Consider the following 22,934-nt stretch of genomic DNA (forward strand, 5'->3'; position numbering starts at 1 on the left):
CTTGTCTGGTATGTCCCAAATGTCACCCTATTCCCTACATAGTGCACTACTTCTGACCAGAGCTCTATGGGCCCTGGTCAAAAGCAGTGCAGTGTATAGGGAATGGGGTGACATTTGGGACATACCAGACAAGACGTCTTGTTACTACCCCTCAGATCATCAAATGGTAAAAACTGCTGCAGTCCCTCCTAGGAGAGGAACATGGAAAGAGGATAATAAGGAGTATGTGAGACCAAGCAGCATTCAACCTTAATAGGCCTAGCTTACATCACTTCAACAATAATCAGAGGAAATATCTTCTCTGCTCTGCTTGGCTGTGAATTACAGTCAAATCAGATAAATGTCAAAGCTAGGAAGACAGAGGACGCAGCTCCCATTAAACCACTGATTCATTAATGGAGGCTTATTAACAAGAAAGCCTCCAGAGAAACCCTATGGAACAATCTATGTGCTTCTCCTGTGGGCGGGAGACTATGCCTGTGTCCCAAATGCCACCCTATTGCCTATATAGTGCACTACTTTTGACCAGGGCCCTGGTAAGTGTACCATATAAGGAATAGGGTGCCATTTGGGAGGTACACTAAAGCCAATATGAGACACCAGAGCTGTCAACAGCTAGCAATAACATTGCAAAACAGAACAGGGTTAACTATGGAGGATAATTAGCAGCTTAGCTAGCAGTCGTTGAGTCATTCCTCGCCACTGAGAGATAATTGACAGCCATGTGCTTGGCTAGCCCGGAGACCCTCATGTGAATACTATATTGGTGGTAGAAGTAGTCCCCAGCTAATCTTCCAACGGATATTACTAATAGTATTATTATTTTGCTTTATGAATTCCCCACGCTCCAGTCCTCCCTTTAAGCATCAATCAGCTATGATGAATAATGGTTTAAAGATATGTTGATTTAGCAGCACCAACACTGAGGAAAGGAAATATCCATCAATACACAGAGGAAGAAAGTCACACAACAGTGTGCCAACATTAGCATGTTCTCTAAACTACTGTATGGCAACACATTTCACTCTATGGACATAACAATGTAAATGTTAGCCATCACTGACCATTTTCTTTATGTAATCAGATGGCAGTTGGTTCAAGAATTCTGGACTGATTCTCCTGTTGTCAAACAGTTAAAATGTTTGACAACTAGCAAATAGATCTCACAATCAGACAGGTGGGATCCAATGGTTCAAAATATTTGCAATATTTGTGTTCATCACTATCGGAACAAAATACGTTGTTTTACCATGGGTTTACCTTTTACTGCAATCTCCCAAAGAAGTCTAGATGAATACAACTCGCACAATAGGAGACCAAAATTCCCCAAATAAGTAGGCTAGGTAGCATTTGCTGCAGATGGACCTTTGTGCAAACGTCTGAATACCACAGAGGACATGATCAGACACTCGCCTACACCACAACCACAAAATGATTTGACTTCCACACAATGACTTCCAATCATATTATTTGACTTCTAGGTCACACATATTGTCCCATGCAATACAACACATTCCCTTGGCTTGAACCCTGCCTTATTAGGACAGGAAGGGTTGACCCACAGTTCAACGTCTATTTTTAATCTATATTTGGTTGAGCTGTCAACTAACGTGAAATCAACAAAATAACTCACTATGTAATTGGATTCAGGTTAAAAGAAAAAAGAAATCCCTTATGTTGATGATTTTTTCAAAACCAATCAGTTTTCCACGTTGATTCAGCGTCAACACATCGATTTTTGGGGGTTGAAATGACGTGGAAACAACGTTGATTCAACCAGTTTTTGCCCAGTGGGGAGTTGACTGGGATACTGGTCTAAGCACATTCAAATCACTCTCTTTATGGTCTCATTGGCCTGAGAGCACTAGCAAAGCCTGAGCCTTTATGGAAAGAGACACGGAAAGCACACAGCAGCACTGCATAATCTTTTATCCTCTCACTCTATTAATATGAATCACACCAGAGCATAAAGAGAGAGAGAAAACTATCCAAATTCAAAGCAATGAGTATCAGAAGCCCACATTACATTTTATATTTTCAGGACTTTGAGATGAGAATGGTCTGTCTCTTTCACACACTCTGTGTCTCTCTCTCTCTCTCTCTCTCTCTATCTATCTCACTCTCTCTGCCTTTGCTGGGGGGTTACATTGTGCACTCTCAGTCTCAACGGCCGTGACGGAACAGAACACAAGACAGTCAGGCCACTGACTGGATGTTAAATCTGATGGCTCAGATAAAATCACCAAGACGTGTCGGTTTCAAGCAGCGTCCTCACTCCCGAGGTCTGCTCGAAGAGGAAAATGCATGAGACGCCACAATCGCCCGTCTCAAATGGTAATTTGGTAAATCTGACTTGGATCAGATTCAACATCTGTTAGGGAGCCACTTGTTCTGCACCAAAGTCGATTCCTAACCAGCAAAGGTTTTTCTGTGGAGGTGGTTTCATAGCATCTTTTAAGATTAGTACAAATCAGCAGAAGGTGACTGAGCCAAACAACTCAATGGAGTATGTCAGGTTCTCCATAGTTTACTCCTGCGATAGCCGAGTCATACTAGGAAAACACTTGTAAATAATAAAAAAAACTTGTCATTTCAAACACAATATTTTGTCCATGCTTCCACTCAGGGCTCAATTGAGGGCTACAGTATTCACATTGGTTAAAAGTAACATTGGTTAAAAGTAACTAAGTAATGTGTAAAACTTAGGGAAAGGCATACGGTCAGCTAAGCAGAAATGCACTTGCACTGAGCAGGGGGATTAATGCTTCAGCTTGTAGTGAACATAAGCTCTGCCCGTGGTCCTCCAAACACCTGACCTATTGAGAAATCCTGAGCTCGAGGTCAGTGGTTCAGAAAAAATTATTGATAAAGTTTGAGTTGTTTGAACTATTCGACGATGAACCATTTCTTATGTGTTTGTGTCTAGCACCAGATATAGGCTTAAAGAGTAACACTCAAACCAAATTTCTGACTTTTCCCAACCCCTAAAAATGTAAAACAAATGCATTCAGGTGAGAAGTTGTGGGTGGGGGAATTGTGTAAATGAAGTATTTGAAGAAGAAAAAATATATCTACCCCATACGGGATTAGAACTCTCAAACATTGAACTATGAGCCAACTGTTTTAGCAGATTGCACCACCAATCAGTCGAAGTGGTCTGAAAAAAGTAAAACGAGTTGACATGACCACCATTGTCCTTTATTTCTTTTTACAATGGATGTAGCTACGGATATGAACATATAAACTTCATAGCCTATATGTTTATTTCTTTGTAAAAACAGCACATAATTCATGAACCCAGATTCATGAAACAGAATGAAATGTGCCTTTTGAATTTTGTGTAATGTCTGTATTCTAGTCAAGGAAGCATCATGCTAGATTTATGGGCACACTCCACTTACTGTACCAAGACCATTGCCAAATAAGGCACACTGTCACCTGCTTTTATAGTAAGCCTTGAGGTGGTAAAACCCAGCACATCTAGAAGAGTTTATTTCATACCAAACCCCTCCCTTGAGATGACATACACTACATGACCAAAGGTATGTGGACACCTGCTCATCGAACATCTAATTTCAATATCATGGGCATTAATATGGAGTTGTTCCCCCCTTTGCTGCTATAACAGCTTCCAATCTTCTGGGAAGGCTTTCCACTAGATGTTGGAACATTGCTGCGGGGACTTGCTTCCATTCAGCCACAAGAGCATTAGTGAGGTTGGGCACTGATGTTGGGCAATTAAGCCTAGCTCGCAGTCGGCGTTCTAATTCATCCCAAAGATGTTCAATGGGGTTGAGGTCAGGGCTCTGTGCAGGCCAGTCAAGTTCTTCCACATTGATCTCAACAAACCATTTCTGTATTGACCTCGCTTTGTGCACAGCGGCATTGTCATGCTGAAACAGGAAAGGTCCTTTCCCAAACTGTTGCCAGAAATTTGGAAGCTCAGAATCGTCTAGAATGTAATTGTACGCTGTAGCGCTAAGATTTTCCTTCACTGGAACTGAGGGGACCATTATTCCTCCTCTACCAAACTTTACAGTTCGTACATGCATTGGGGCTGGTAGAATTTTCCTGTCATCTGCCAAACCCAGATCCAGAGTCCAATGGTTGCAAGCTTTAATCCACTCCAACCGACGCTTGGCATTGCGCATGGTGATCTTAGGCTTGTGTGTGGCTCCTCGGCCATGGAAACCCATTGCGTGATGATCCTAACAAACAGTTCTTGTGCCGACATTGCTTCCAGAAGCAGTTTGAAACTCGTAAGTGAGTGTTGCAACCGAGGATAGACAATTTTTACACGCTACGCACTTCTGCACTCGCCCGTCCCGTTCTGTGAGCTTGTGTAGTCTACCACTTTGCGGCTGAGCCGTTGTTGCTCCTAGACGTTTCCACTTCACAATAACAGCACTTACAGTTGACCGAGGCAGCTCTAGCAGGACAGAAATGTGAAGAACTGACTTGTTGGAAAAGTGGCATGCTATGACAGTGCCACGTTGAATGTCACTGAGCTCTTCAGGAAGGCCATTCTACTGCCATGCCAATGTTTGTGTATGGAGATTGCATGGCTGTGTGCTCGATTTTATACACCTGTCAGCAATGCATGTGGCTGAAATAGCTGAATCCACTAAATTGAAGGGGTGTCCACATACTTTTGTATATATAGTGTGGGTGCCTCTACGTCACGATTTAAATGGTGGAGTTGAACCGGCTAGGGGGGAAATGAGCTAAAATACCAAAATATAACACTTTTGCAACAAACTTTCAAAATTAAGACCAGAAATGATGTGTTTCACTATAACTAAGCCTAAAACATATGGTTTTCGATAAAAAAATATATATAATCATGAAAGTTACTCTTTAAGCTTTGTATAGAGGCAATCAGACAGAGTTAGAAGACTGTACTCAAAATGACAATTTTTTTATTTGAATATCATCCAGGGAAGAGGGTTATTTTGCCTGGCAAGCAGCATATATTATAGGATAACAAGTTTATTTTCCTGGAGAGTGGTGAGGAGAGTAGAGTGGATAGGAGGGGAGTTAACACTTGTTACTTTCGCACCATGAGGCAGCTTCAATGTCAACACAGTGTGGATGGACAATCATGTCAGGCGCAAACACAAGAGGTTACACAGAGGTCATGGCTGGGCTGGGACAAGTGTGTTTTCTATATGGTGGATGACTCTGTGGTACAATACAGTGTGGCGCCATGGAGAAATCCAGTTTTGTTTCCAGCCAACAATGCCTAGGGTGTTTGGGTTACATGACAATACAAAAGTTTCCTTTTTCTCTATGGTGACAAAATCATGTGCTATCTCAATTACCTTGTACCCCTGCACATTGACTCAGTACTGGTACTCTCTGTATATAGCCATGTTATTTTGACTTGTTATTGTTATTCGTTATTCACTATTTCAAATTTTTGTTTTGTTTTATCTTTAACTCTGAATTGTTGTTAAAGGTCCCGTGAGTAAGCATTTCACTGTTAGTCTACACCTGTTGTTAACAAAGCATGTGACAAACACATTTTTATTATATTTGATGAGAGCTCTGGAAATGAGAACAAACAAGGTTCTTTATGGGGATCCCATCTTAACAGACATTTTGACTAATCAATTAGAGTTTCAGGAGAAAAAAAAACCCATTGGAGAACAATTAAATCTACAGTGAAACCGGAAGTTGATGAGACGTTTGTTATCTTCCATGCTAACTGCCAGATCATCACGGACAAAGAGAGTGGCTCTTGCCAGTTTCCAGCCCCAGGCTTCATCTGTCTGTGTTACTCAGAAGCTAACCCCAGTTTAGCACACAGTGTTAATTCACACCCAAAACCCACAATGAATATATTTTGTCACTTGTGCTCCCTCTACGGCCTCTAGGTCACCAGGCTGCTCGTTATGGCGCACACCTGTCACCATCGTTACGCACACCTGCACGTCATCAGACTTACCTGGACTCCATCACCTCCCTGATTACCTTCCCTATATATGTCACTCCCTTTGATTCCTTCCCCAGGTGTTATTGTTTCTGTTCCCGTGTCATGTCTGTGTGTTGTTTTTGTATTATGTTGTGTTTATTTTATTAAAAAACTCACTCTCTGAATCTGCTTCCCAACTCTCAGTGCACATCGTTACGACTTTCAATATGCTTTGCAAAAAATGTTGCACAAACTCTCTGCGTATGATAACTATTACTGCTGATTTATAACCACACATCCATGCATTGCCTAACTAGTATTGCATCCTAAAAGCGTATTGCAGTAATTCAAAACATTTGAATACAGATTGCTTCTAAGTAAGCACTAAGTGAGTAGTGTCTTTATCTACAGTAGTCAAACCAGCCAACTGGCCAGAAGAGTTGAATTAAGTGGTGCACCCGAGTGGTAATCTAGAACTCCACACAAAAGGCTCATAGAGCTGCTATAAATGTGGAAACTTTCCATTAGTTTCAGAATTTAATGGCCGAGCAGCTGATAATGTCTGCTCTAAATTACAGCCAATTACAAATATGGAGAAAGTCTGGTGAGTGTTGCCTACTCATTTGAAGCATATTTGCCATTGCTAAAGCAACGTGAATTGTCCTGTTGTGCGATGGTGCATGGAAATTGAATGCAACTGTTCATTTTGCTGATGATTAAATCCAAAACATTGGTTCATCAAGGGCTGTGAGATATCGAGGGCTGTGAGATATCGAGGGCTGTGAGATATCGAAGGCTGTGAGATATCGAAGGCTGTGAGATATCAATATCGAAGGCTGTGAGATATCGAAGGCTATGAGATATCGAAGGCTATGAGATATCAATATCGAGCGCTGTGAGATATCGAAGGCTGTGAGATATCAATATCGAGCGCTGTGAGATATCGAAGGCTATGAGATATCGAAGGCTGTGAGATATCGAAGGCTATGAGATATCAATATCGAAGGCTGTGAGATATCGAAGGCTGTGAGATATCGAAGGCTATGAGATATCGAAGGCTATGAGATATCGAAGGCTGTGAGATATCGAAGGCTGTGAGATATCGAAGGCTGTGAGATATCGAAGGCTGTGAGATATCAATATCGAGCGCTGTGAGATATCGAAGGCTATGAGATATCGAAGGCTATGAGATATCGAAGGCTGTGAGATATCGAAGGCTGTGAGATATCAATATCGAGCGCTGTGAGATATCGAAGGCTGTGAGATATCGAAGGCTGTGAGATATCGAAGGCTATGAGATATCGAAGGCTGTGAGATAGCTGTGAGATATCGAAAGCTGTGAGATATCGAAGGCTGTGAGATATCGAAGGCTGTGAGATATCAATATCGAGCGCTGTGAGATATCGAAGGCTGTGAGATATCAATATCGAGCGCTGTGAGATGCTGATCAGCAGGCGCCCGCTGAAAAGTCCCACCTGTCACTAAAAATGCTCTCTACCAAATCTTCCAACAGAGCAAGATCAGCCATCCCTCATTCCATTTCCCATTATCTCTTTTATAGTATTATCTCTTTTATAGTAAATTTAACAAATTACTGTACTTTATATGGATTATTATCGGAACACTGATGTGGTCAAATTATATGATTTAATTTTTAAAAAATTATTTAATCATTACTCTTACAATTTCAACATATATTTTCCCCATTCACTAGGCTACACTTGACAAGTAGTTCCTTTAATCCACCACTTGGCACTGTGCGTACACATGGTCATGGCTGTGCGTTAATCTTGATAAATCTCACACTTTACGTGGAAATGATCCCACGCAACAGTCCTGCCATAGAGGATATGACACGGATTGACATCAGCAGGTTTAAAAAGGGGGTTTGGGCTGATACCGTTCACACTTTGAAATAGCCTAACCTAAGCCATTTCCACATAGACAAGGGCTGGGCCACAGGCCATGGACAGGGCACTACTCATAGAAATATAATCCCTATTAGAAGTTTCAAGTGTTAATGTCACGTGCACAAGTACAATGAAATACCTTTCTTGCAAGTTCTAAACCCAACAATCCAGTCATCAATAACAATGTAATACTAAAAATAACAAGGTAAAACAAAAACACACAAGAAATCAAAATAATAAATAAGAATAACACGAGAAAGTAAGTAAGCATATCCATAGAATTCATCGAATAGGGAGGGATTCTATTTCTAAAGCACTAGTCCCTCTCCTGACTACCAACAGAGAGGCTGATGAGGAGGAGCATTATGTGGGAGAGGATAGAGAGACATGAATTGACAGAATTGTTGACACAGAGGTGAGAAAGGAAAGCAGTGAGGTAGATCCAACAGGAAGGGACTGGCGGGGGAAGGATACGAGATGGGCATGGTGGTACAAGGAGAGGTGCTGCTCAGCTGCTATGATCATCAGAAAAAGGTCTCCATGTCTACCAGTGTCTCAAAGCATTATACCTGTGCCTCTTTTAAGTCATTATTATTATCCTCTCTTACTTGTGTTTATGAATTGTTTTTCTCCAGCAGGTGTGGACTCAATTCCTCTGTGTATTGATGCAAATCAATGGTGCATCCATCAGTAATGACTAGGCTTCATTATTTCCATGTTGTTCACAGTGAAAAGTCAATAAAGGAGGTAAATGAAGTGCTCAATAAAGTGTAAAACAAAGGACAAAATTTGGACAGAGACGCAGCCTCTGCTTTGTGTTTTTGGCCATGGAGAAATCTGAAGAGTAGTGGAATAGAATGTACTGGCAAAGGTAGCTAAGAGATCATAATAGATCCTGTTGCATGTGATATTACGTGGATCAACATTCTACACCTAAAACCCCTGTAATAACAATTAACTTGATGCTACAGGCTGAATTAACAAGTGATGATGAATGATCAATTACCAATCACCAATAATCACCGATGATCAATGATGAATGATCACCAGTGTATTTTGTTGGTAATGATGAACATAACACATCTTTACCTGAGCAGCATCCATACAATTTAAGGGATCAAAGTATTAAAGCAAAAGATTTCCCATATTATCTGATTCTGCCCTCTGTTTATAAATGCTTTCTCTCTGGCGGTGGTAGTGCACTCAGAGGACAATCCGGATTGTTCTGTGAGTGCACTACCACCGCCAGTGATGATGAATGATCAATCCCGAATCACCAATGATCACCGATGCCAAATCACAGCTGAGGAAACAGGAGGGAGGAGAGACTGATCAGCCATGACACCTAATGATGGATTTGTCTCTCTGACGTTTCACTCAATTTGATGTACCGCGCACAGGGGCGGTATTAGAGCCACACACCCAGAGGGGTGACACACACATAGACACGCACACATGAGTGGGAGAGAGCCGGGGAGGTGGGAATTATAACAGTGCACATGATGACTGACTGAGGCTTGTGATGGTGATAGGCAATCCTTGCATCCATAGCTATGTCTCTGAATTTGAGAGTGGTTACATTTCTCCAGCCCCATCCTTCAACTTTTTAGCAAAACAGTGGCGGGGAAAATGCTTTGTTATTGTTTTCACTGTCGATTGCTCCTTTAAGGGCCACTGCTATCACAACCTTAACCCTTTACACTGATGGAAATTGGCCTATATGGATAGGGCTAAATGTAAATGTTTCTTACAGAATAAATATGAAAAGCATATGCATAGCCATTTGAATGGGAACAGTTTGGAGGTTATGGGAAAATGTCCTAGACCAAAGGTGAGGACACAACAGTTCACCTGACACAAGACTGAATCCAAACAGTACGCTGTTGATGTTATGTGCATTTTACATTTACTGTACTTTCACTGCATTTGTGATAACGAAATCTGAAAATACTCTGGACACATTCAGTAACATGATAAGAATATTCCTGGTGAATGTGGGGTAGGTGCAACATAAAACCAAAAAATGACAATGGTTAGAGTGAGAGGACTCCAAAGGGTGCACAGTTCCTAAGTCATTTCAATGCACTTTATTGACTCAAAGAAGAGTCTTCAACTGTAATTTGTTAGTTTTTTTTTTTAGCTCTCCTAGCTGTGCCGTTGAGGAACTAGAGCAAGCACACTTGTAGTTGTTTTGTTTGGAACACAACCCTGCATCCCCGCCTTCACACAATTACTGTTCTTGTTTACGCAATCCAAAAACGGTCCATTATACATACCAATCTGGGTCAGGTGGGCATCATTTGAAACCTTGTTCTACTGCCAACATGACCGTTGAGTTATAAGTTATAAAATACGATATGACAGTGTTAGGCTTTCACAATGCAATTCAGGGAAACGGATCATCATTTTGGTGCGCGTAGACAGGAGTCATGCGTGCATTCAGGTGCGTGTGCTGCTGCAAATTTCCTTCACAATAGACAAACATGGGCTCCTTCTGTTCAGAACAACCCAGGGTCATTTGTCATCTTGTAGCTGTACACCAAACATAGTGATCATAAACGTTGACACTGTTTATGACATGAGTTTTATGATATGGAAATGTGAAGTGCACATTTGAACTCATAGGTGTTTGGCTTGCTTGTAGGACATCTACGTGGTATTTATTATAATCATCAACGTCTCATCTTTCTAAATACATAGAGTCCTCTTAATTTACAGCATTTCCCTCACTCAGACAACAAACAATTTGCTTAAGTTGTCCAATAAGCAGGAGGGATGGGGGCAACTTCTTGTCGCGCTCAAGTTCAGAACGGCATCAGCCAAAAACCATACAGCGCTGTGAAGCATGTTACTGTATTTTTTTTATTTAACTAGGCAAGTCATTTAAGAACAAATTCTTATTTACAATGACGGCCTAGGAGCAGTGGGTTAAATGCCTTGTTCAGGGGCAGAACAACAAATTTTCGAGTTGTCAGCTCTGGGATTCGATGTTGCAACCTTTCGGTTACTGGCCCAACACCTAACCGCTAGGCTACCTGCCGCCCCTGTTACTGTACAGTCACTGCGTTCCAATCTTTTTTGTGCCCAAATATACAGGTATGAGTGTAAAGGGTTAATGAAACATCTGCAATGGGGACCTGAACCGCATCAGCATTAATTTCAAATACTACAAAGCACATCTCTCCCTGACTCCCACGCACATTACTTCCTGATTGCCCACAGGTCCCCCTATGATAACAGAGACACAATACAGTTGGGGAGGTGGGATGGGAGGTTAAGGTGACGTGAATCAGATAACACTGAGGTCAGATGTGTCACAATTATCTCCATTTGAGGTTCCATCTGAAAGGCTGTAGGCTTCGTCCCAAATGGCACCCTATTCCCTATAAACTCCCTGCATGTATTGGGAGTGCAGTACACATGAGTCTTTCTATAAATAAGGTGGTCAAAATTTCAAAATGGTTTGATATACATTTAAATATGATTTTCTTGCAGCTTCACCTGTGTATTTACAGGAATAAAGTCTAGATAGGCACAATGAGACTATAACTCCAACTGGCAACTACAAAACATCTACATGTCATTCAAAATGTCACAAGAAACATGGACACCGTGTCACACCCTGATCTGTTTCACCTGTCTTTGTGATTGTCTCCACCGACCTCCAGGTGTTGCCCATCTTTCCCATTATCCCCTGTATATTTAAACCTCTGTTCTCTGTTTGTCTGTTGCCAGTTCACTTGTTTCGTAAAGCCTACCAGCGGTTTTCCTTCTGTTCCTGTCTCTCGATTGTTCCCGGTGTTGACAATTTCTGCCTGCCCTGACCCTGAGCCTGCCTGCCGTCCACCTATATGGATTTTCCCCACCTATATGGATTACTGACCACTACCTGCCCTTGACCTGTTGTTTGCCTGCCCCTGTTGGATTAATAAATTGTTGTTACTTTGACATTGTCTGCATCTGGGTCTTACCTGAAACGTGATAGTACGAACTGGCCATGACTGACCCAGCAGACTCAGGCCATCTGCGTAATGCCATCTCCTCCCAAGGAGCCACCATCGGTAGGCACGAGGAATTGCTTCATGGCCTTATGGAGGGTATCCAAACGTTGGCTGAACGCCATGACCGGACGTTGGACATTTTGCTGGAGCAATTCCGCGGGTTGTCTGGGAGGCAGCCTACCATGGTGGTAACCCCACAGCCCCTCAGTAACTCAGCTGCTAGCAGCGCCATCTCATCGGTCACTCCACCTTCTCGGGAGCCCCGCTTACCTCTCCCGGAACGCTTCAAAGGAGAGCCGAGCACCTGTCGGGCGTTTCTAGCTCATCTTCGAGCTTCAAACCTCCTTCTCCTCGGATCGTTCCAAGATAGCCTACCTCATCACGCTGATGTCCGGGAGGGCTCTCACCTGGGCTATTGCTGTATGGGAACAACAGCCGACCATATGCATTAGTCTGGAGGGGTTCGTGGGAGAGGTGAAGAAGGTTTTTGAGGAAATTCGATTTCGCTCGCACATCCAGGGATTCCCCCTCGCCTCCGAGTCATCCCGGAAGTCCCGACGGTCCCGTTGCAGAGAGAACCCGAGGCTTCCCAACCTCCCCCGAGTGTCGCCAAAGACGGCCGAGTCACCGCTTCCCGAGCCTATGCAACTAGACAGAGTTGGGCTGTCCCAGCGGAACGGCAATACAGGATCAACACGAAGAGGTCATTTTGTGTCCTTTAAAAGACCAGGTTCACCGGTAGGCGCGAGTACTCTGGTGGGCCATATGGAGAACTTTTCTGCTTCCCTTGCTCGCACCCCTTTTCATGCCATTCTGCTGTGGGGAAACCAGTCTAAATCTCTCCGGGTCCTCATTGACTCTGGGGCCGATGAGCGCTTTTTGGATTCTTCCCTGGCTTCCGAGCTGAACATCCCCACTCAGCCCCTCTCCATTCCCATGGACGGGCGCTCTATAGGCCGGATCACTCATAATACCACTCCCATCAACCTACAGGTGTCAGGGAATCACAGCGAGACTATTCCGTTTCTGCTCATCAAGTCTCCTCAGATTCCAGTGGTTTTGGGATTCTCCTGGCTCCAGCGACACAATCCCCTCATCAACTGGTCTACTGGTGCCATCATGGGCTGGAGTCCGTTCTGCCACATCCATTGTCTTCCTGGGAGCTTGGAAGGTGCCCCGGACCTCTCCGCCATCCCAGCGAAGTACCAGAACCCCCAGGGAGGTGTTCAGCAAGGCCCGGGCCACTTCGCTTCCGCCGCACCAACCCTATGACTGCGGGATTGACCTTCTCCCTAGCACCACGCTGCCCCGGGGACATCTGTACTCTCTGTCGGGACCGGAGACCAAGGCTATGGAGACCTACATTGTGGACTCCCTAGCTCCGTCCCTCTTCCTCTCCTGCAGGCGCGATAAAGGACATGACCCCGCGCCCGTGCATTGACTACCGGCGACTCAATGACATTAAGAACCGTTACCCGCTACCACTCATTTCCTCTGCCGTCGAACCGCTCCAGGGGGCCACTGCATTTTCCAAGCTGTATCTACGGAACGCCTACCCCCTGGTGCGGATACGAGAGGGGAACGAGTGGATGACCGCCTTCAACATGGCCAGCAGCCACTACGAGTATCTGATCATGCATTTTGGCCTCACCAACGCCCCTGCTGTGTTCCGGGCTCTGCTAAATTATGTTCTCCGTGACATGTTGAACCGGTTCATCTTCATCTACATTGATGACACCCTCGTCTTCCCCCCCAAGAACACGTGCTCCACGTCCGGTGGGTTCTTCAACGCCTTCTGGAGAATCAGCTGTTAAGGCAGAGAAGTGCAAGTTCCATCGTTACACCATCCCCTTTCTGGGTTACATCATCTCTGCTGGGAGTGTCCAGATGGAGCCCGGTCGGCCCTCAAGACCACCTCCAGGTATCGATGACAAGCGGATCGCCATCGGACCCCGGCTCCCCGGTATCGTCTCGGGCAGAGGGTAAGGCTACCACCCTGGATCTGCCCCTCCGGGTGGATCCCGCAAACTCTTCCCCCGGTTTATCGGCCCGTTTCCCATCTCTAAAATGATTAGCCCCTCTGCTGTTCGTCTTCTGTTGCCCCGTACCCTTCGCATACATCCCACCTTTCATGTGTCCCGAGTTAAACCCATGTCTCATAGCCCTTTGTCTCCTGTTTCCAGGCCCACCCCTCTCCCGTGTCTCATCAACGGCCAACCGCCATACATGGTGAGGCGTCTCCTGACGGTTCGACCTCGGGGCAGGGGGTTCCAGTACATGGATGACTGGGAGGGTTATTGCCCAAAGGAGAGGTGCTGGGTCCCCGCCAGGGACATCCTGGACCCAGGCCTCATTGCGGATTTCTAACGCCGACACCCAGGTCAACCAGGTATGCGCCCAGGTCACACCCTGATCTGTTTCACCTGTCTTTGTGATTGTCTCCACCCCCCTCCAGGTGTCACCCATCTTCCCCCATTATCCCCTGTGTATTTATACCTGTGTTCTCTGTTTGTCTGTGGCCAGTTCGTTTTGTTTCGTTAAGCCTACCAGCAGTTTTCCCTCAGTTCCTGTCTCTCGATTGCTCCTGTTTTCTTATTTTCCCGGTGTTGACCATTTCTGCCTGCCGTCCTGTACATTTGCCCCACCTATCTGGATTACTGACTCCTGCCTTCCATTGACCTGTCTTTTGCCTGCCCCTGTTGGATTAATAAACTGCTGTTACTTCGACATTGTCTGCATCTGGGTCTTACCTGAAACGTGATACACTGCATGTTTCTTTGGCATGCCTAGTTGCCAGGTCTTTTTGTGCTTTAGTCAACTTCTCTATCATGTATAGCCATGCTAAACATTCCTAAGGAACGAAAAAGTAAAACAACAGCAGTTCTATGTTTTAATAGTTGATATAATATAATACATATGGTTCTGTCAACAAAATCATTGACAATAATAAAAAACAATTCAATCATTATAATCAGTAAACTCTTCAACCATTGTGTGAGTCTGTCTGAAAACTAGCAATTAAATTATTGCTTCCTCTGTCCTTGTTTCCTCCACTCCTTGCTTCTCCTTGAAAGTGCATTGTAGCCTCAAGGGAGGAAACTTCACTCCTCTCCCCAAATGCGCTTTGAGAGTGAGGCAAGGAATGGGAGAATCTAAACTGCATTTCCTTGATTCCTTGCGTCCTCTCCTCACCTCCTTTTCAAAACCCATTGGATAAGGTCAGAGGGGAAGGACCTCTGACCTTCTCATCCAATGGGTTTTGAGAAGGAGACGAGAGAGGATACGACGAATCAAGGAAATTAAATTGACATTCTCCCAAGGACAGAGGAAGTAAGTATTTGACAGGTATTAAAGCCCCCATGCAGTCTTTGTAATTGTATTTGTTAAATCATCACTGTATGTCTAATAAATCACTGGTTATTTAATGAAAATAACGCCAAAATATATTTTATAATTTACTTCCCTGAGCCTCCTTTGGTACTTGAAATGCTCAGTCTTGCGTGGGCATTAGGAAACAAATTTGAAGATATTTACATACGCTAGCTGATAGGATAGTCTAGAGCCCACCCCCTTACCCAGATGAACAGTCATTAGTCTATTATAATCAGGTCACATTGTGACATCCTGATTTGGGCCAAAAGTTCCATCCCACCTGAACAGATTGAAATTCCAGGCATTTTTTTCAAATAGCTCTTACACAAATAGGGCATTATTATAATTTTCACAAATTATAATAATTTCGACCTCATAGAAGGCCCAGGACGATACCAGTACCGCAATACTCGTTGATTTCGTGTTGCAAACATGTTGTCATCCAGAGTCACATGTATTTATTTTCCAAGCTATAGCACACAATATATTAAATACAGCAGGTTTTTAAAGGACCAAAGAGTTATTCACATCCTTGCTTCATTCCAGCTAGTAGATGTGCAACCACTGACTAACTATAGCTGGGGGAATATCTCTAGTCTAGCAATATATACTGTTGCTTTGGCGGTATGGCATCATTGAATGAGTTACCACTGGTTAGTTAGGTAGCTAGGACATATGTCAGCTAACCATTTACAGTTACATCAGTTCATTAATAAGTCAACAGCAATATCCAGGAACTTTACAGGATCAAGTTCAATGTGTAATTCAATTGTTCAATTATTAGTATATGATGTAAAGACAAACATCAGTATCATAAATGTAAGGAAAGAAAGGTAGTGTTTTACGTCACACGATTTTTGCCAAATCTTTGAAGACTGCAAGCATGAGAAATGGTTTAAACATTTGATTAAACTCATGAATTATACTTAATGTATCTATGTTCCCCCTTCATATCTTAATGTTTTCACATGAAAAGGCAAATTATTATGAATGACTTTGTAACAGCGCCAAACAGTTGTCCTCTACAAGAAATGCTCACTGGTACCCTAGTTTATAGAAAGACCCACATACAACACAATGCCACCATTTCGAGCCGAGCCTCAGTCATTATGTTCAAGTTGTTTTATGCCTATTCATGGGAGCACTCCTGATACAAGCATCATCTTGGGATCTCCCATAAACATACAGCTCAACAGTGGAGACTGCTGGGACCTACAGTATATAAACAGGGGGAGATCTGATATGCTAAAAACAACAGGATCGTGAGGAAGAGAAACAATTACAACAGCCTGTTCCCACACACTCATCTCAAAAAGAGCCTATTTTCACAGAAAATGCAATTAGATGTAGGGTCACATGTCTGTATCACAAACACTCTCTGACCAATATAATCAAAGTTTCAAAAAAGAAAAATAAAGGGGATTAGAATGATCCATTCTAGCCTATGGGAAAGAGGCGGTATTGTGTGGAGTTTTGCTTTGAGTTATTTTTTTTTTCCATGGTTCAATAATTAATTTACAAGCCCTTAAACTTCAATTGTGGACTGATGCACCGTTTCCATTAGCCAGATTTGTAAAGCAGAAGTTCTTGGGAAGAGCCCATTGTTAGGGCAGATGTTTATAAGAAGTACAGGGACTGGTAAACACAGTGAGCGAGAGAACAAGCCAGAAAATGACAAAGTAAGAGAGAGAGAGAGAGCGAAAGAACACAGCCAAGTGAAAGACGGCACAACGGCACGCACCATGGGTCACCAGGCCATTGTATTTGAGGTTTGGTAGGGCATCGTGAAGTCATGCTTTTTCTATCTTTTTTCTGTAACTGTGTGTACAATATTGTATTTAAGTATGTCTTTCCAGAAGAGGCTTTAGTTTAGTATCCTTTTACTTTAATATTTTCCTTTTACTAAGATAAACTGAGATTAAGAACTGCAGGTCCAAAGGCATTTACCAGTGTGCATTCCAAATGGCCCTGCTCAAAAGTAGTGCACTATATAGGGAATAGTGCCATTTGGGATGTACCCCTAGTTTCATTGAATAGTTTTTGGGATCCTACATACAGAGCACAATTTCATGTTTGGCCTCGGAGAGGGGCTCTCAAACATAAGCTCGTTCTGGCATTGTAATAGACATGAGTTTGATTCTACTCTTTGAATAAACTGACAAATGTAGGCCTATTGGGATGTGCTGCTTCTTTATAACAGACCTCACTATTTAATGGAGCTATATGTAACAAGTTGCAGCGATGGGACAAGACTGTAACTACCAATTGGATACCACGAAATTGGGGAGAAAAAGGGGGTAAAAAAAATAAATTTGTAAATACATAATAATAATACAGAAAAATAAAGAAAATGTCCTTAAAATATCTACAGTAATAGTGGATAAATCGTTTTTCACAATATATATATTTTTAAATGTATTGAGACCACACAAAAATGCATTCTAATGGTGCAGCCTCATTATTGGTCAACAAAAGACTGACCATCTCTTGTTGTCAAATTGACTGGGGCCAGCAAATCTCTTGTTGTCAAATTGACTGGGGCCAGCAAATCTCTTGTTGTCAAATTGACTGGGGCCAGCAAATGGCAAGTGTCAAATATCTACAAATCGCTTAGCCCCAGTCAATTTGACAACAGATTTTCTGGCCCCAGTCAATTTCACAACAAGAGATTGTCTGTCTTTCGTTGAGTTGGTCCCATGTGGCTCAGTTGGTAGAGCATGGCACTTGCAATGCCAGGATTGTGGGTTTGATTCCCATGGGGGACCAGTACGAACAAATGTGAAAATGTTTGCATGGATAAGAGCGTCTGCTAAATGACAAAAATGTGGACCAATAAAAAGGCTGCACCATTAGAATGCAAAATAAAAAGTTTTGCGGAAATTGAGAAACACTATATGTCCACTATTACTGTAAATACATTTTTTACATATAGCTCCTTTAAATTTGTATTTTTTTTCTTACCTCAATTTTTGGGGATTATAAACATCCTCAGTAATTTAAGTGGCAGAGCAAAAAGTTATGTTGAGCATTTGAGCAATTTCCCTCCCTCTGACACAATAAATATAATTCACATTTAAAATAAGACACAAGTGATGATTGCATCTATCATAAACTAATATGACCCTAAAAACGCAAAATTATAACCAAGAGGGGAATGAGAGATGACATGCATTAAGTTCTACAAATCAAGAGCCCAGCTCTGATGGTGAAAGGTTTTAAAACTAATCAAATAGAGCCAGGGGCCTCAGCATGTTATTAACATATAACACAATAAAACCAAACAGCCTAGAATTGTTGTTTTTCCTTTACAAAATATCTATAACAAAATAACCCCATGTTTCCAACCCAATTCTTCTCAAGTCTACAAACCCTAAACAGTCAACAACACTGTCACTTCAAGAGGATGTCCATCTCTGGCACTTCCATTCTGACCCATAATTCCAGAACATCTTCTAGAACAGTTATTTTACCTAAATTCTTAAATTCTTAAAACTTCCGTTTTAGCCAGTGAGCTCTGATTTCCTTCTTAGAAGTGTTTTTCCTCTCTCTAATATGTTAAATGGATGCTTTTACTACTGGTCTTCTCCATGATAACAACTAGGGAACTGAGCAATGGTCAATCGAGACCGTTTCCATAGTATCAAGCATCAACAGCATCTCAAGACAAACAGCAGCATCTCAAGACAAACTCGGCATCTTGATCAGTCAGTCACTGTCCGATGAAAAGGCATTGGATGTGTGAAATTTACAATAGAGCACAGTACAAATGAGTAATGCAATAATGAGAGACACATTACGGTGTTCATTTCCTAATGAGTAGTATCCTAGGCTAGGTAATTTGTGAGAATTAGAATTATATACAATAAAATACGCCTTTGACTCAGCAAGTTTTATCCAAACAGGCCACTTGTCACTTGATGGAATGTCCCCCCAAAAATATATCTTTATATTTTATTTGGTAGACTCATCCATGCGTGAAGTTACTATAAAAGTTATTGATTTATGAATGCTTAATACATGCGTAGCCTAATAAAAACGTTATAAAACAGGACCTACCTGCTTCCATATAAAGGCATCCCTTTCGTTTAACTTCCAAGAGACAGCCACATGGATGGTAGACAGTATAACTCCAGTGATAACCGCAGCCCGCATCCGAACCGGGAGCAGCGTGTAGATGACATGGATAAAGAACACCGTCCACCAAATTCCCTCAGAAGCACTTTGCGGCTGCACAAGCAGCACCCCGATCACTTGTACAACCAGCACGACTAGAATGACCACATAGCAGACTATCCACATGTGGTCCTGATGAAACCCGTTCCGATTGCACACCACCATCAATATGAGGATAAGTAAGATGGCCAAGGAAAAGACCACCACGTAAGTTATCCTGCATACTCCCCCCGCGCAATGGAATGTCAGCATGACCGCGCACACAAGCACCAAAACGGCCATGAGCATGGTCAAACTGCTCTGGTTGAGCCGGAAAAAGTAACGCTGGTAAAGCCTCTCCAACTTCTCCGATTGGAATTTCTTGGATCTGAAAATCTGCATCGCGCTGCTGCAGCACGCAATCATGGAAAGGTGAACTTCAGGCATGAGTTCCTCCTCGGGTTTGGAGCCCTTCACTCTCCGGTCCTCCAAGCCCAACTCCACTGATTTGGGTCTCACTTCCCCGGCTCCATCTGCGTGCCTTGGGGAAGATCGATTGTTGTTTCGGCTCTCTTCCCCAGTCCCATGCTCTTGCCACGCAGATCTAGACCTAAAACTGACCCTGCTAACCGTTGTCGTGGCTCGTCCTGGTCCGGGCTGCTGTTCGGGATCATCATCTCCTTCCCTCCATCTGCTGTTCGACCGGGCGAGTTTTTTGCTCAGAGATCTAGCCGAGTATGGGCATCCGTTTGCAATAGACTCAGACTCGCCCCAAGCAGATCTGAGCTCAGTCCCTCCCCTCAGCCCAGGCGCACCGACTCCGGGCGGGCTCACACTGTTAGATCTGGACATTATACTTCTCAGATAAAAGTAAAAGAAAAAAGCAACACACAGGACCACACACGTGCCTGCTTATAGTCTCTTATGAAAGCCAAATTCGCGCAAATTACTGTTCTTGTTACAATGTTGTTACATTGTCACAATGTTTTCTTAAATGACAGGTCTATGACATTCCTGAGAAATCCGTGATGACTGAATTCAGAGGATGTTGAAGTCAATTAAATGTGTCCAGTTAAATGTCCATTATGATAGGGAAAATGTATGTCCATGATACTTTTGAAAATGTGACGCATAGGCCTATTGATGACTGGGAATAACTTTGGCCGCAGATGGCAAAATGCTCTTGAAAATCACTTAAAAACAATTAAATTAGATGTCATCTGGGACATATGCTGTAACAACAAACAGACCTCTAGTGTAGAATACATTTCCAGGAGGACTTCGTTTTACCTAATTCATTATAATCCAAATATAAACTCTGTATGCAGAAAGGTTGTTAAGTATAGGCCAAGGCCATGGAATAAAAAGACTACACAACTCCAATAGTTGGCCATACCAACATCTATCATGTTGTGAATCTGTAATACCTCCCCAAGCACGTTCTTTTGCCTTGATGTAAAATGAATTATAAGAAAAACCGTGATGATGTGGGGGACAATCCCATGTCGACGTCAAAGCTACATTAGTTGAGCGTCTCCTTCGGGGCTAGAACTGAACCTGTGCATCTCATTGCAGCCTTGTCGATGCTTGGTTGGTTACATCCTAATTGCGAAACCGTCACATCCCGACCCTCACGCGCTTTCATTGACCAGCGGAGGAGAGAAAGACTCGACGTTTAAACACACACAGAAGCCAGAGCATCCCCCAAAAACGTTTCTCCACGGTGTTATTACTGCATCTGTGTGTCAAACTCTGCCCAGAATTAACGAGCTGTCACGACCACATAACAGCTGACCACCAGCGACTGCACACAAAATCCCTGAAGACTCAAGCTGGTGTTGATCCATACGATTCATGCAGCACACATCACCCAACGTTACCACCGCGTTTGGTCCTAGTTCAACCCCTTTTTGGATTCCTGCGACGTCGAATAACACAACAGACTGACCAGAAGAAGAAACAATTCTGAGCGTACTCCCAGTGGGCTATGATAGGGAGTCATGCATTGTACACTATTGATCAGGCAGGCATAATCGGACGGTTTATTACCATTGCTGGTTGCTGTTAGGTTTTCATTCAACCAAGTCTGATTCCCAAAATCAGCCGTTTGCTCATTCCCATTGGATATGCGAGAGTATGACTTTCACTTTAAAGCTTTTCATTGGCTTTCGACCGTGTCAGTTGGAGATGCGACTCCTGCGCGTTCTCCCCCGCATTTGGATGAATGGGCGGGTCTGTGATCACAGCTGGACCTCAAACGCAAACGATTAACCCCTAAAGTTCTGCTGAACCCACATGTATTCTATTTGGTGTGGTATATTGACATGTAAATCGAAATACCTAATTGATTACATGGGTGTGACTTCTGCCACTCTGGTAACTGAGGGACAGTTTCCATTTTTATGGTCTAGACTTGGGCCTGGAGGAGACTGCTATGCATTTCAAATCAAATCAAATTGTATGGATCATATACACATATTTAGCAGATGTTATTGCAGGTGTAGCGAAATGTTTGATCCTGTTGACAGCCTTGTTCCTTGCAAGTCAATGTAATTATTGAGTCAATGGTCAAGGTATTTGTTGAGTTGGTGAGATATTGGTAAGCTGAGCATTATGGTGGGCAAATCTTTATTCTAGGGTTTGTTATGATACTGTAATGACTATCCGGGCCTGTTCTCTCTGTTACAAACAGCTATGCGTACTCTGGGAGGGGGGGGTTCTACTGAGAGGAGCTCTCTGGCACATGTATAGCGCTGTCTCTTCTATATGGCATTAGAAAACCAGGAACCCAGATCCCAACCCCACCAAGTCACCATTTTATATATCCTATGTACTTTGTCTTTGATCACCTCATAAACCAATTGCATGAATTAAAACCAGGAGAGACAATATGCTACTGTGTCAACTATCCATATCGCGTTGCAGGCAGCGCATCCTAAGAACAGCTTGTTCTAGATGTGGCCATTTTATTTTATAAGCCTCATAATGACACTGGCTGTGTGTCAATTTACGTATTATTTAACTTAAAACCTCTTGAAAGTCGGATAGTGTATCTGTTTCCCTTGCCAGGGACAGAACATTCTGGAAACAAGCGTAACAGGATCGCTGAAACACACACAATAGGAGAAACATGATCACTGGGTTCAACATAAGAGAAAGGCATTATGGCATACAGTATCCCTGCCTTTGTTGGTGAGCGAAACAAAAGGCTTAGAACAAAACAAACACAAACACACACTGTAGGTAAGTGCACCGTGCCTGGGATGTGTCTTTCCCACAACCTTACTCTCATGGCTGTCATTCAAGCATAAAAAACCACATACACCAGCTCATTCATTCTAATGGTTCATGATAAACAGTTCTAGCAGTTACAGTGAGGTCCAAAAGTATTTGGACAGTGACACATTTGTTGTTGTATTGGCTCTGTAGCTGTTTGTGCGTCTGTATTTTTCTCACTCATCGTTATTCACAATTCATTCAGGGCTATCCGTAATCATGGTAGCATCCACATTAATGTAGAACTATTTCAAAACATATTCTATTCTTATTTACAATAAAAGTGACTCCAAAATGACACAATACATT

General features: G+C 42.9%; 1 protein-coding gene across 1 annotated transcript in view; it reads right to left on the minus strand.

Moving 5' to 3' along the window:
• Positions 1-20,201, minus strand: part of LOC120057913 (adenylate cyclase type 5-like) — a 142,763-nt gene extending 122,562 nt beyond the window's left edge. The window contains 1 exon segment of the mRNA XM_039006386.1: positions 19,254-20,201. Within this exon segment, the coding sequence (XP_038862314.1) occupies positions 19,254-20,201 (948 nt within the window).
• Between the last annotated feature and the right edge of the window lie 2,733 nt (positions 20,202-22,934).

Source organism: Salvelinus namaycush, chromosome 13 (assembly GCF_016432855.1).
Source record: "Salvelinus namaycush isolate Seneca chromosome 13, SaNama_1.0, whole genome shotgun sequence".
Lineage (NCBI taxonomy): Eukaryota > Metazoa > Chordata > Actinopteri > Salmoniformes > Salmonidae > Salvelinus > Salvelinus namaycush.